Source organism: Mandrillus leucophaeus, unplaced genomic scaffold, assembly GCF_000951045.1.
Source record: "Mandrillus leucophaeus isolate KB7577 unplaced genomic scaffold, Mleu.le_1.0 Scaffold963, whole genome shotgun sequence".
Taxonomy (NCBI): domain Eukaryota; kingdom Metazoa; phylum Chordata; class Mammalia; order Primates; family Cercopithecidae; genus Mandrillus; species Mandrillus leucophaeus.
In genome coordinates, this window is record NW_012110508.1 from 365281 (window position 1) to 380769 (window position 15489).

Sequence of the window (15489 nt, forward strand, 5' to 3'; positions counted from 1 at the left end):
CTTCCAAGCAACTCCAGTTCATGAGTGTTGCTGCCCTTTGAACACTTACTATATTTTCCTATATAAACTATTAGATTGTTACACTCAAACCTGTGCTATCAATTAGGTTTTTAAAATTTATTACCTTAAATGTATTATAAACAAGTCCAATGAGAGCAAACTTTATATCATCTTTCTTTACTTCCCTCATAGAACTTACAGATACTATAGATTCACTAAATATTGTTAATTGCTTATTAACACATGATGTGTAGAGTTGACAAAGTATGAAGTTTAAAAAAAAGGCTTTCAAAGTAAATGTTTACACTAACTACCTAATAATGAAGTGAAGCATAGGTTTTTGAGTCTCTTTGCTATTAAAGAAAAATTCCAGTAATCTTACAGTCCAAATTGGATTTTAAAAAGAATTATGATCCTCTTTAGACCCAGGAAGGGAAGCCTCTACTTCATGCTAGAGCTTTAGATGGTCTTGCCCATTCACTCCTCTGGCTACACTCCTCTTCATGAAGATATGGCATTGAAGGATAAGAAGATATGCCACTTAGATCTTATGGTTTCTTTCTATACCATAGCACAGGTATTCAAGACCCTAGACTTTCTTGCTCAAATGGCCTCAAGTCTACTTTTAGGAGCTTCACAGATTCTTGCTGGGATTCATCCTCCAAAGGACGCTCTGTGACACTGGTGTGCTCAGCCTAAGTCGACTGGAGGACTAAAGTTGGCAGCTTTTTGAAACAGGGAAAAGACAGCTTGTGTATGAGATGCTTATATATGTGCATATGTGAAATCTCTCAGGATGTGAGATAGAGCTAGAGCCAGGTAAGGGCAGAGAAGTGGGATTAACTGAGGTTAAGAGCTGGTTCTCTATAGGCCACCACATGCTGCCATGGGGTTCTTAGGAGTCCCAGTATTTTAAATATGAAACTGGACTGTCAGGTTGTTATGAAAGTACCTTTACAAAGTAGACTGATACTATATATTTTAAGTTTGATCTAATTTAAATAATGGAACTGTAGGCTATTATCTTAAATGAAACACCTGAGACACAGAAAGACAAATACTGTATGTTCTCATTTATAAGTCGAGCTAAGTAATGTGTACATGTAGGTCTACACTGTGGAATAACAGACAGTGGAGGCTTGGAAAGGTGAAAGGGTAAAAGGGGAGTGGGTGATGAAAAATTACTTAATGGTGCAATGTACTTTGTTCCAGCATGGGTACACTAAAGCCCTGACTTCACCAATATGCAATATATTAGTGTAACTTGTAGTAGTAATTAATGTAATATGTATTATATATATATTTATACCAGTAAAAAAAAGATTTATCATTTAAAAATATTTAGGCATGTGTATGTGAGCTGCCATACTCATATTCTTACCTTGGGATCTCTACTTTTTAGAGACCCTATTTATTTTAACACTTGAAATTACAACTAAAAGGTTAAAATTAACCCCTTGAACAGCATGGAGATTGACCTATGTGTTATTGAAATCCATGTATAACATTTGACTGTCCAGAAAATTTAACTGCTAGTAGTCTACTGTTGATCAGAAGCCTTACTGATAACATAAACAGTTGATTAACACATAGTTTGTATGTTATATATTATACATACTGTATTCTTAAAGTAAGCTAGAGAAAATGTTATTAAGAAAATCATAGCTGGGCATGCTGACTTATGCCTGTAATTCCAGAAATTTGAGAGGCCAAAGCAGGTAGATCACCTGAGGTCAGGAGTTTGAGAACAGCCTGGGCAACATGACAAAATCCCATGTCTACCGAAAATACAAAAAATTAGCTGGGCGTGGTGGTGCACACCTGTAGTCCCAGCTGCTTTGGAAGCTGAGGTGAAAGAATTTCTTGAGCCTGGGACATGGAGGTTGCAGTGAGCTGAAATTGCACCACTTTGCTTCAACCTGGGTAACAGAGTGAGACCCTATCTCAGAAAAAGAAAAGAAAATCGTAAGAGAAAATATATTTACTATTCACTAAATGGAAATGGATGATCATAAAGTGGCCTTCATCCTTGTTGTCTTTATGTTGAGTAGGCTGAGGAGTAGGGTAAAGTGGAAGGGTTGGTCCTGCTGTCTCAGAGGTGGCAGAGACTGAAGAAAATTCACTTCTAAGTGGACCTGCATAGCTTAAACCTGTGTTCAGGGGTCTTTATATATAAATGCAGTATTTCCAAAAGGAAAAGTATGCCTGAAATGTGATATGATTTCTATATCTACTGATGTTATATTTTATGGCAAATTTCATAGGCATTTAGATCTATATCAATATTGAATTTACATTCTTGTTTTAGGGAATCAGATCCAAATTTGTATATCTAATATATATTACTTTCTATATTCCTGAATAAGAAGAAATTTACCAATTATGTCTGTTTTGACTCTTTTGGTACCTAAATCTAATTATAATTTATTTTATTTTAAGTAAAAGAAGAAACATTATTTTTCATCAAACATCACAAACTTAGTGTAAAACAGTATGCATCATTTTGCTATGTATTTATGCACTGTATTTGAGAAGAATCACATTTCCAAATATCTGTGTATATTTTGGTACTTCTGTATTTTTTGATTTATATCAGTTCTGATTAGAGAATACATATATTTTTTTCACTTCAGATCCTTCTCTTCTTCTGAACATTACCCCAACTGAATGTATTTGTAAATAAGGAAATGTTCTAATTTCATAAATGATATTTTCAAAGTTTTTCATATTTGAGTTAAAGTTAATCTCATCTTTTCAGAGTTGATTTTTTAATGAACATGGTTAATGCTTTCTATTACTATAAAGCAATGTAGCCTGAAGATACTAATTAAAGCAGAATTTACTGGGAATATAGTTATTTACTCCTATATGGGAGAGTAAAGTATGTAGTATAGACATTAATAATGATGTATATGCAGTCCCTGATAAATGAAATCAACTCTAATTATAAATGTATTCAAAATAAAAATCATCATTGGATGAGTAGATGCTCTCCTATGGGTAAAATACTTAGATTTTTAGATATTGATTTTGACAGTTTAAAAGTATATCATAGTTTTTACTATTATCTTGATTCACAATTACATTTAGAATGATTGTATTGTGGTTCCAATGAGCTGTGATAGTGCTGGTTTGCCTTTAAGTGTCCTCAGAGTAATGTAAGACCCGTTATACATTAGGATGAAAGGCATTTAGATGGGAAATCTCATGTATATTCCCTTGAGATTATTGAGTCACCCCTGATAAAAAATGTGTGTATTTTGTAAAATTAAATATACAGTTGAAAGGAATTCATTGTTTTCTCTGGAAAATGCCCTCTGGATTTCAAGCAAGGAACTTGCAAAAAATACTTTTTGGATGAATATTGTGTTTAAGTTTGCATGATGGATAATATAAATTATTCTAGAAATGTACAGTAGTTAATTAAAAATACATTGTGTCATAATGGTCCTATATACAGAGAAAAGTAGGCATTCTGTTAGAAAGTATACTAATGAAATTCAACTGGCCTTGATTTAGTAACTCTCTATAGCCAGTTAAAATGAGAAACTGCAAACAGAATGTGTTAAATAATCTTATTATAAATAACTGAAGTATGTTATCAACGAATAGAACCCTTATTCACCCTTGTTCACTACAGCAAACCATTTGTCATTTTCAGTATACTCAAATAGAAATGATAAACTATGATGACTAGCATGTGTTCCCAAACATGCTATAAGGTTACCTGAATGTTTTTCATGTATTGAAAATGATCAATTATAACTATACAAATAAAATGGAGTTATAATCTAAATTTACAGTATAGAAGTATGCAACGTTAAATGAATAAATATTGATAATCTTTACTGCTTTCAGGGTACTCAGATATTTTTATTAAATCTCTTAAAAACAGACAAAGTCTTTCCATGCAATCAAGTCGCAAACTGCTTGTACATAAACATAAAGAAGTGAAAATAATCCAGTGATCTATCTCAGAGTAAAAGCCAAAGGACTTAAAATGCTTAATAAAGACTTTTGATTTGGCTGCTCTCTGACCCTCTGTTCTTAGTACTTAATGTGCTTTCAGTGCCCACTTAGGCTGTTCCTCAAATATACCTACACACTCCTGCCTCAGGTTATTTGTATTTACTGCTTCCTCTTTGCAAGTTTCACTGTCTCATGTCTAAGACAATGCTTAAATGTCACTACTTGAGTAAGCCTTTTCTAGACACCCACTTAAAATTATAACCCTCCATCCCCTTGCCCCATTTTTCCCCATTGTACTTTCTACCATATTATTTAGTTTTACTCATTTCTACTTTTGAATTGTCTCTCTTCCTTCTAAAGTGAGCTTTATAAAGGCAGACAGTTTTTGTTCAGCTTGTTAATTGCTGTATTTCCAGTGTCCAGGGTGTGGGAGTGGCTGATAAATATTGAATAAGTCTAAGGCCTTATCTATGTCTGTTTTCTATTTAAATGGTCATGTAAATGTTTAATTGAATATTGGCAAAGAAAACAGACCACAATTTGTGGCAAATTGTATATGAGGAAAGATGGGAAACCCAAAGTGCATTTTTTATGTGTTTAGTTGTTTTGATAAGATAATGGATGCTATTTCATGTTCTTATAATATGCCAGGAACTGTCTGAAGTGCTGTACTTGTATTTATCTAATTTAGACCTTACAACAACCCTGTGAAACAGGTACTATTATCAGCTCCTTTACAGTTGAGGAAACTAGATATTAAATACAGTTGTCATGCAATTCATGTGTAAGAAGACAAGACAGGACAGCTGATTCTAGAACCCATTCTTTTAACCAAAGGCTCACGGTTAAAATGCTGTCGCATTGTTGCTTTGAATAGCTTCATTTGTATCCTTTTAACTCTTGTTTATTTTGGTAAAACAAAAAAAAAAAATGTAAGTAATCATTTCTGTTTAATCACTGTAGTTTAAAATCACTTAATGACTTTTTCCCGTTTTTGCAGTGGGATGCCATCACTGAAATGGATGAACATAATAGGCCCATTCACACATACCAGGTATGTAATGTAATGGAACCAAACCAAAACAACTGGCTTCGTACAAACTGGATCTCCCGTGATGCAGCGCAGAAAATTTACGTGGAAATGAAATTCACATTGAGGGATTGTAACAGCATCCCATGGGTCTTGGGGACTTGCAAGGAAACATTTAATCTGTTTTATATGGAATCAGATGAGTCCCACGGAATTAAATTCAAGCCAAACCAGTATACAAAGATCGACACAATTGCTGCTGATGAGAGTTTTACCCAGATGGATTTGGGCGATCGCATCCTCAAACTCAACACTGAAATTCGTGAGGTGGGGCCTATAGAAAGGAAAGGATTTTATCTGGCTTTTCAAGACATTGGGGCATGCATTGCCCTGGTTTCAGTCCGTGTTTTCTACAAGAAGTGCCCCTTCACTGTTCGAAACTTGGCCATGTTTCCTGATACCATTCCAAGGGTTGATTCCTCCTCTTTGGTTGAAGTACGGGGTTCTTGTGTGAAGAGTGCTGAAGAGCGTGACACTCCTAAACTGTATTGTGGAGCTGATGGAGATTGGCTGGTTCCTCTTGGAAGGTGCATCTGCAGTACAGGATATGAAGAAATTGAGGGTTCTTGCCATGGTAAGAAACAAACATTTAAATAATTTATCTTGCATTTAAATGATTTTTAAAAAGTTTTATTTTTTAAATTAACAAATAGTAATTGTACATATTCACGGGTGTGTACTGTTTTGATACATATAATGTATACTGATCAAAGTAGTTAATATATCCATCATCTCACTGATCTTTTCAAAATGATGATTTATTAAAAGTAAATGTTATACATTTATTTCAAATAATACATTTTTGAGTGGTATACCTGATAATAAATTGCGAAAGAAATTGATTCATATTAACTGTAAGAAAATTGCTACCGTTTTTCTCCTGGAAAGGTATATAAAAGTGTGCCAAAATGCTTTCAGTAAAGTAGTTAAACAATATGAATTGCTGTAACCACCTAATTTTTATAAAGGAAAACAGCATCAACAACAGCAACAAGAAGCAATTCAAAATAGTGATTTCCCTGGTGTTCACATTTTTATGGTTTATAGAAATATGACATTTAAAGACAGTTAGCAATAATTATTTCTATCATATTGAATTATAATACTTGAATTGTATTTAAATAGAATTATATTTAAATAAAAGGAGTTTATGTATATTTTATTTCAAAAATGTATAAACTAGTTTATACGGGTGTTATGTATGATGTTTGGTGGTTGAATATTGACCTGATCAGAGCTTAATTAATCTTTTGGTATTATTGCATAGAATTTTCCACCATATAACACATTAGCTTTTCATTTTAATAGTAGTATTTGTGTAACATCTAATTGTCAGGAAATATTAACATCACACAATGCTAGTTAGGTTTAGAACTATTCCTTTCACATTGTTATAACAATGAAGTAACTATTATTTTCAAGATGAAACATTTTTCAATTTTTATGTAATTCATTTTATGAAGGCTTATTTACCTAATAAGTATATACATTCAAAATTTTTATATGCCCCCCAATAAAGAGCATACATTTGATTATGTTTAGATTTAGGACTCATAATCAAAACACAAATATACAAATAAAATTATTTCATGGTAAATAGTAATATACTGGAGATATTTCCCTCTCAATGAAAACTTCTTAAGAGGGTATTTTCTATAGCACCAGCTTGAATTTATTGATTTCTCTGTTGATGTTATATTCACATTCATTAAAAAGGATGAGAATAAATAAGAAAAACATATCTGTATGCACGTAAGAGTTATAGATAATATATGTGAAGTTTTAAAGGTTTTATCTGTTTATAAAACACTTGGGTTCTTGACTCTTGAAAATTTCACTAGAGCTGCCAGTGATGATTATGTTTTGTAACTGGAGAATATTAATATTTGCATGAGAAGTCGATAGTATATATTTTACAAAGCATGAATCAGCTTTCCTATGCTTTTAGTCATTAAACTATGTTTCATTCAAGTTTATTAATACAGATTATCATTATAGTTTATCAAAATTGTGTTCACTTATAACAAGGATTTATAACGGAGAAAAATTAAAGCATAAATGATCCTGGAGGTAGGATCTAAAGATATTTTACATTGGAAAGTGCATGTATTAGTTTGTTACACTGCTATATGAACTTTCTGAGACTGGTTATTTCTGAAGGAAAGAGGTTTAAATGGCTCACAGTTCTGCAGGCTTAACAGGAAGCACTACTGGAATGCCTCAGGAAACTTACAATCATGACAGAAGGCGAAGAGGAAGCATGCATGCATTACCCTGACAGAGGAAGAGAGAGAGAGAGAAAGGGGGAAATGCCACACACTTTCAAACAACCAGATCTCATGAGAACTCACTCTCACGAGAACCGCAAAAAGGAAGTCGACCCCCATGATTCAATCACTTCCCACTAGGCCCCTCCCCCAGAATTTCAAGATGAGATTTGGATGGGGACACACAGTCAAACCGTATCAGTGCACTAAAGAAAAATTTATACATATGGATAATTATCCAGTTAAGTGGAGAAGACAATAAGATCTAAGGATAAAATGTATTGCACAGAGAAACCATGTCGTTTTTTTGATACAGGCATGCAATATGTGTAATAATCACATCAGTTTTACTGTATTTTAAATTAGGTAGTGATTAGCCATTGATAAAAATAATCCAGTTTTACAGTTTTTTAAATATTCAAAGACTTATTTAATCTAAGAATTTGTGTGATTTGCTATTACTAAATATTTGTATTCCTTTACGGCATTTACCACAGAATTAAAGTAACCAACCATGATGTCTACATATTTTTTTACTTAATATGCTTGGTGTGAAATTTTATTCTTATTTATATGCCTTAAAATTTCTTCTGTGATTTGGTAAAGATAGTTTTGGACAAATGTTAAGCAGCATCTGTTTATCTAGAACTTCTACTTGTGTATATTTATGGCTTGTTATCTTTATTATCCTTTATCTGATTGCAGAAACATGAGGGAGTCAGTACAGAACAATTGTTCATCATCTTGTAGTGGATGGCAGAAATTGGAAGGATTAAGTTTGAATTCTATATCTATGGCTTACAAACCTCAAAATCAGGTGTTTTTTTAAATTTATAAAGTAGTGGTTATAGTCACCTAAAAATAAAATACATGTAAAACTATTAAAAACAAGCAACATGCCTGATTCTAGTTAAATATAATGAATTGCTATTTACAAACAAAAGAAATGTCAGAGTGGATGTGGAGACTACATTATTTTAAAGATATATATAGTGCACTACCACCAGTGTTCATTTTAGAGTACTTACTTTTACGTGTTCTTGATGTTGCATGTTGCCCCTTTCTTTCCTCTGATGAGAATTTTATCATTGCTTTTATTGCCCTCTATTCATAACTTATCTCACAAAAAATCTCTGAATTACATGTAATCAAAAGGTCGAACTAATTCAAACTTATATGAGAAAAATGTAGTATGAGTAGAAATGTGACCACATATATAATAGGAAAAGAAAAAATGAGTGTATCATTATTTTTCTTCTCATCTATTCTGTGAAAACAATTAATTAATCTGCACTATTTTTTTTTTTTTTTTTTTTTTTTTTTTTTAGAAACAGGGCCTTATTCTGTCACCCAGGCTGGAGTGCAATGGTGCAACCATAGCTCATTGCAACCTTGAACTCCTAGGCTCAAGCGATTCTCCTGCCTTGGCCTCCCAAAGTGCTGTGATTGCGGGGTGAGCCACTGCTTCCAGCCCCAAACTGTTGATATTTTTGAGCATTTATTATTTCTTAATCACTTTCTTAAGTGGTAGAGATAAATATAAATAAGGCATATGTTTCTGTTATCCATTGCTATGAGACAAAACAGCCCAAAATGTATTGGCTTAAAACCACAATGATTTATTATTTTTCAGGGCTCAGCTAGGTAGTTCTGTTTAATGTGCAATAAACAGCCATCACTCATGTAGCTGAATTCCACTGGGAGCTTTGACTTGAGTTGGAATGTCCAAGATAGCCCCTCCTCTTCCAGGGCCTTTGTCTACGTGGCCTCTCCACATTTAGTATCTGTCCCAAGCTTTCCCGGAGTGTAGTTGCTGGCTTCAGAGGGAGTTTATTCACATAACCATCTGTAAAAGGAGTGTCTGAGGAGACAGCACAAGACTGAATACCTGAAAGTATATTTATAGGGGACTGCCACCATGACAATATATTATTTTACAGTCTACTCTCTGGATTCTCCTGATTAATGTCCCTTCGGCATGCACAAAACCCCACACCCTTCCAAAGGTTTATCCTGTTAGGACATCATGTTGAAGTCCAAAATAGCATGTTGAAATCAGTTCCAGATTCAAATGAAGTTTCATTGCTAAAATCCCTGTTGATCTGCAGAGCTAAGAACCTAAAAGTAAGTTATTGTTCCCTACACACGCAACACACGTGGAACGGGGGCAGGATAATTGGAAAATAGTCTCCCGTTCCAAAAGGCAGGGAACACAACAGTCACTGGTCTATTGTGATTGTGAAGTGTAACTGGTGTTTTCAAGTTCCCTGACTACAGGGGCAGAGAGTGTTTTCTGATTAGAGCCCAGTTCTGCTCCTTGTGATTGGTTCCCTGTGTCTTTTGGCTTTCTTACTAGTGTCTTGCCCCTGCACTCTTAGTCATCCACTCTTTTTATAAGAATTGCCCATGTGCTAGTTGCTAGTTTCAACAGTTTTCTGGAAACCTCTTTAATTTGATCAACAACATTATGAAGTGCTTTTTCTCTCTTCCAAGCTATCACAGGCAGGATTATTGCCAATTGCTCATCACATAACATGTGTTGACCTTTTAGTATCCGTATTAACAATTTCCTTACTGATCTTCCAGCCTCTACTCACAGTCTCCATGCTATTCTTCAGCCTCTACCATCTGTTCAATCCCAAAGCAGATATCACAGGTTTTAACTTTTTGTTATGGCAACACCCATATCTTGTACAAATTATTTGCTTGTAGTTTCTACAATCTGGAAATCCAGATTTGGTTCACTGGGTCATTCTTTTCCTGTCTTAGCTGAGGTCACTCATGCAACTGCAGTTATTTGGAGGTTTAACAGAGCTGCATGTCTAGGATGGCTTCACTCATGTATAATGCTTCATCTGTTATGTTTGAGATAATGTTGTATACTGTCTAAATCCTGGTAACAATTTTAGTATGTTTTATTTCAGGAAATTATTCTAGTTTTTTTTTTCTTTCTGATATATCAACTAGAAGGGGTTACTCACCTTAGCATTCAAGAAATTGTACATTTTGACCTTGTCCTGTTCTTTTGCAACCTCAGCAAATTCTGTCCACTATTCTGTTTTTTATAACTTTTGAACAGTCCGTGTGTTTTTGTATCTCTTACCTTTTTTCATATTTTACCTAGCTGCTTCTGCACCCTTTTCTTCTTTTTCTGTGATGAAATTTTATTTATTCTTCAAGACCTAACACAAATGTCATCATGCCCCTGGGTCTTCACAAAGTTAATATCACCCTCCTCTGTGCTACAATTTGTGCTGATTATTCGTGTATCTGTTTCACTAGGGCTATCACATAAAAGAAGCATACTTAAAAATCACATGATGTGAATGGTCACAAAGCACTGAGGAGTTAAAAGTGCAGCCTGTTGGTGCTCCTGTGGAATGCTATGTTTCTTCTCATTTCTGTGAAATAGGTAAATTTTCTTGAGGGAGAGTTGTTGTATTTTAGGTCTGGAAGGTCTTAGAAAATATTTTTATCCATCATTTTATGAATCAGGACACTAAATTACTAAGGGTAGAATTTAATTTCCTGGGGCCACACAGTAGTAACTAAAGGTAGATTGAGAACAAAGCGCACATATGTCTCAATCTGGCCTTTTTGTGTTTCCCTTCCACCTATCCCCCATTCCTTTGTGGGTTTTTTTTTTTTTTTTTAAAGACAGTCTCGCTCTGTCACCAGGCTGGAGTACAGTGGCACGATCTCGGCTCACTGCAACCTCTGCCTCCTGGGTTTAAGCGATTCTCGTGCCTCAGCCTCCCGAGTAACTGAGATTTGTTGGTCAGGATAGTCTCAATCTCCTGACCTCCTGATCCGCCTGCCTCGGCCTCCCAAAGCGCTGGGATTACAGGCGTGAGCCACTGCTCCTGGCGCCCCCATTCTTTCTCACTCTTTCATTTCCTCATTCCAGACATCCATGCCCTCACTTTGATACTTTAATGTTTCCTGCCTGCCAGACCCGAAGCACAGGAGCCCTAAGTTTCTCATTATTAATTAGGCCTGCTCTGCCTTCTAGTTCTCTTCAGGAGTCCAATGTGGACACTGTTGGAGCAGGATTTAAGCATCACTTTTGAAATTCATGCTGCTGAGGATGATGAAAAGGTATATAGATATGATTTCATCTGGAACTTTGCTTTTAGAGATGAGAAACAGGAAAAATTACAGTGAGGCTTTAGGGATTTTCATAATTTGTTTGAATGAATTTGAGAACTCTTGGTCAGCTATGCAACTAAGGCACAATAAGCTGATTTAAAATAGAATAAATCTGTATCTAGTCATACTCCATATCTAACGAATGATGTATATTTATTTGCATTTTAATAACTTGTTATGATATTTTATCCTAAAAGTTATACTACAGAATGTTTGAATTTTTGATTCTTTTTTGCATAATATTATTAAGGCATACCTATATCCAAATTCTAGAAGCACAAAAGAGAGTGGTAGACTCTTACTCTTGCTGTATGAACCACGCTTAAATAGATAGAAAGATTATATTAACATGTTTGCTAAAATATAAAAGCAAACACAAATAATTTGGGTTGCTTTATTATACATCATAAGTAGTATTTTAGTCTTCTTTCAAATCTCAACTGATATTTCATAACTGTTTTAATTTTATTTCATAGGTTCATAATTAAGACTGTCATATTGGGCATGTTGATATTAGAGATTTAACATTGTTTTAATTTATTCTACTTAATGTAAGACTTTTCTAAGGTTTTGAATTTAAAAATAACATTGATTTGCAAAGTGTTATGCTAATTTACATCAAATGGTCTTTCAGTTTATATGTCTAAGAGTATTTTAGCACTCTGGAAGAAATAATTGGAAACAACATGCAAAATTGAATGCAATTTTTGTTTAGTTATGTGAGTTCTAAAGTGGCATGAATCCCTAATAAGCTCCTCTTAAACATTAATTTAGGATAAATCTCATTAAGGTAGTGGTACTTGTGCTTAGAGATATTAGTTTGTGTTTAAAATTTTAGACCTGCTGAGAATATTTATATATATAGCAATAATGCCTTCTTTACGCCTGTAGGTATCACTCAGTATAACTTAACAAAATAATATTTGTCTATGGAAATGAAAATTGTGAAACACCAGGCATAATTAAAAACCTTTCTTCTGCCCAGAAATATGCTTTAAATTTTTTTTTTTCTAGTAGTGCATTAAAATTCAGAAGAAAAGGATGGTGGCAATTCTCGGACCATTACATTCTTGTTCACAAAGGTGAATGGGATATACGGGGCCTTTTGTGACATTGTATTGATTTGATCTCTTGAAGAGTGTTGTTATTAAGGCTTCATGGCATAGTCCTCTGCTGCAGTTCAGAAACATTTATGCTGTGTGTTTATGATCTTCTGTCTAATCATGTTATCAGAGATGACTGTGCAAGCAGAGAGCATAAAGAAATTTGAGATACCAGGATTTGCTGGCATTAAATAAGGGGGTTTGAGGATATGATGAAAAGCTGAAAGGTAAGATTGGGATCAGAAAAAAAAAAGGCAGATTTATTGGCCCAGGTAGTATTTTCACTTTCTAAAGGTTCTCACACACTAAATATAAACTCTTATATTATAACCTTCAATTCCAAACAAAGCAGCTTTTTCATGAAGCAATTCCAGACTTTCATCTATCTTGAGAAGAATAAAAAATCAAGAAGTCTGAGAAGTCTAAAAATAGAAGGTATTATTTCCAAGCAAGAAAGGGTAAAGTTGAGTAATTATAGGCATACCTCAGACATATTTCAGGTTCAGTTCCAGACCACAGCAATAAAGCAAATATTGCAGTAACGCAAGTCACATGAATATTTTGATTTTCCAGTGAATATAAAAGTTATATTTACACTGTATTATTGTCTATTAGGTTTACAATAGCATTGTATCTAAAAACAATGTACATGCTTAATTTAAAAACACCGTATTGCTAAAAAATTGCTAACGATCATCTGAGCCTTCAGCAAGTCAATCATTTTGCTGGTGGAGAATCTTGCCTCGATATTGATGATTGCTGACAGATTAGGGTGGCAGTTGTGAAGGTTTTGGTACCTGTGGCAATTTCTTAAGATAACACAACAATGAAGTTAGCCACATCAGTTGACTCTTTCATGAAAGATGTCTCTGTAGCATGCTAGGTGCTTAATATCATTTTACCCAGAGTAGAACTTTCAAAATTGGAGTCAGTCCTCTCAAACCCTGCTGCTGCTTTGTCAACTAAGTTGAAATAACATTGTAAACATTTTGCTGTCATTTCAGCAATGTGCACAGTGTCTTTACTGGGAATAGATTCTGTCTCAAGAAACCACTTTCTTTGCTCGTCCATGAAGGGCAACTCCTGATGTTTTCAAGTTTTATCATGACATTGCAGCAATTCATTTGTATCTTGTCTCTGCTTCTGCTTTTTCTCTTGCTATATCCACAACATCTGCAGTTATTTTCTGCATTGAAGTCTTGTACCCCTCAACGTCATCCTTGAGGGTAGGTATTAATTTCTTCCAAACTCCTGTGATTGTTGATTTTGTTTTACCTCCTCCCATGAATCGTGGATGTTCTTAATGGTGTCTACAGTGTTGAGTTCTTTGCAGAGTATTTTCAGTTTACTTTGCCTAGATCCATTGGAGGAATCACTATGGCAGCTGTAGCCTTAGAAAATATATTTCTTAAGTCATAAGACTTGAAAGTTGACATTTCTCTATGATTGATGGACTGCAGAATGGATGTTGTGCTAGCAGATGTGAAAACAACATTACTCTTCCTGTGTATCTCCATCAGAGCTTTTGGGTGACCAGGTGCATCATCAGTGATCAGTACTATTTTGAAAGCAATCTTACTTTCTGAGCAGTAGATCTCAACAGCAGGCTTAAAATTCTCCATAAACCATGCTGGGAACAGATGTACTGTCATCAAACTTTGTCGTTCCATTTATAGAGCATGGGTAGAGTAGATTTACCATAATTTTTACTGGATTTAGGATTTTCAGAATGTAAATGGGCATTGACTTCCACTTGAACTCACAAGCTGCATTAGGTCCTAACAAGAGATCCAGGCTATACTTTGAAGCTTTGATGCCAGGCAGTGACTTCCCCTTTCTAGTTACAAAAGTAATAGATGGCATCTTCTTCCACTATAGGATTGTTACATCTACATTGAAACCGTAAGTGTGGCCACCTTCATCAAAGATTTTAGCTAGGTCTTCTGGATAACTCACTGCAGCTTCTACATCATCAGCACTTGCTGTTTTACCTTGCATTATCTTATAAAGATAGCTTTTGTCCTTAAACTTTGTGAACCAACCACTGTTCGCTTCCAATTTTTACTTTGCAGCTTCTTCCCCTCACTCAGCCTTCATGGAATTAAAGAGATTTAGGGTCTTATTCTGGATTAGGCTGTGGCTTAAGGGAATGTTATGACTGCTTTGACCTTCTGTCCAGATCACTGAAACTCCTTATCAACAATAAGGCTGCTTTGTTTTGTTATTCATGTGTTCGCTGGAGTAGCACCTTTTATTCCTTGAATAACTTGTTATTTGCAATCACAACTTGGCTAACGCTGGTGCAAGAAGCTTAGTTTTCACCTATCTCAGCTTTCAAGGCCTTCCTCACTAAGTTTAATCATTTCTAGCTTTTGATTTTAAGTAAGAGAAGTGTATCTCTTCTTTTCACTTGACCATTTAGAGTTCATTGTAGGGTTATTGGCTTAATTTCAATATTGTTGTGTCTCAGAGACCCAAGGAAACAGAGAGAGAAGGGAGAATGGCCAGTGAGTGGAGCAGCTGAAACACACCATATTTTATTAAGTTTTCTGACTTATGTGAGTATGGTTTATGGTACACCCCCAAAAAAGGGTAGGGACACTGAAAATCACCAATCATACAAAAGTAACATAAAAAATCATTGATAATATCTGTTATGGCTACCTATGATATAAGATCTGCATTACATGTAGTAAGGATGTAAAAGTTTGAAATATTGCTGGAATTACCAAAATTACCAAAATCTGATACGGAGACAGAAAATGAGCACACACTTTTGGAAAAATGGCACAATAGCCTGGCTTGATGCAAGGTTGCCACAGACCTTCTGTTTTTAGAAAATGCAGTATCTGCAAAGTTCAGTAAAGTTCAATAAAACAAGACATGCCTATAATAGTTTGTTCTTTGTCAT

The 15489-nt window shown here is 34.6% G+C and overlaps 1 protein-coding gene across 2 annotated transcripts in view; it reads left to right on the top strand.

The window, feature by feature from the left end:
* LOC105532500 (ephrin type-A receptor 6-like) overlaps nucleotides 1–15489 on the top strand; it is a 467689-nt gene that overhangs the window by 172803 nt on the left and 279397 nt on the right. For both annotated transcript variants that reach the window (XM_011970678.1, XM_011970679.1), the window contains exon 3: nucleotides 4970–5633. In XM_011970678.1, coding sequence (XP_011826068.1) covers nucleotides 4970–5633 — 664 coding nt within the window. The remainder of the gene's footprint in view (nucleotides 1–4969; nucleotides 5634–15489) is intronic.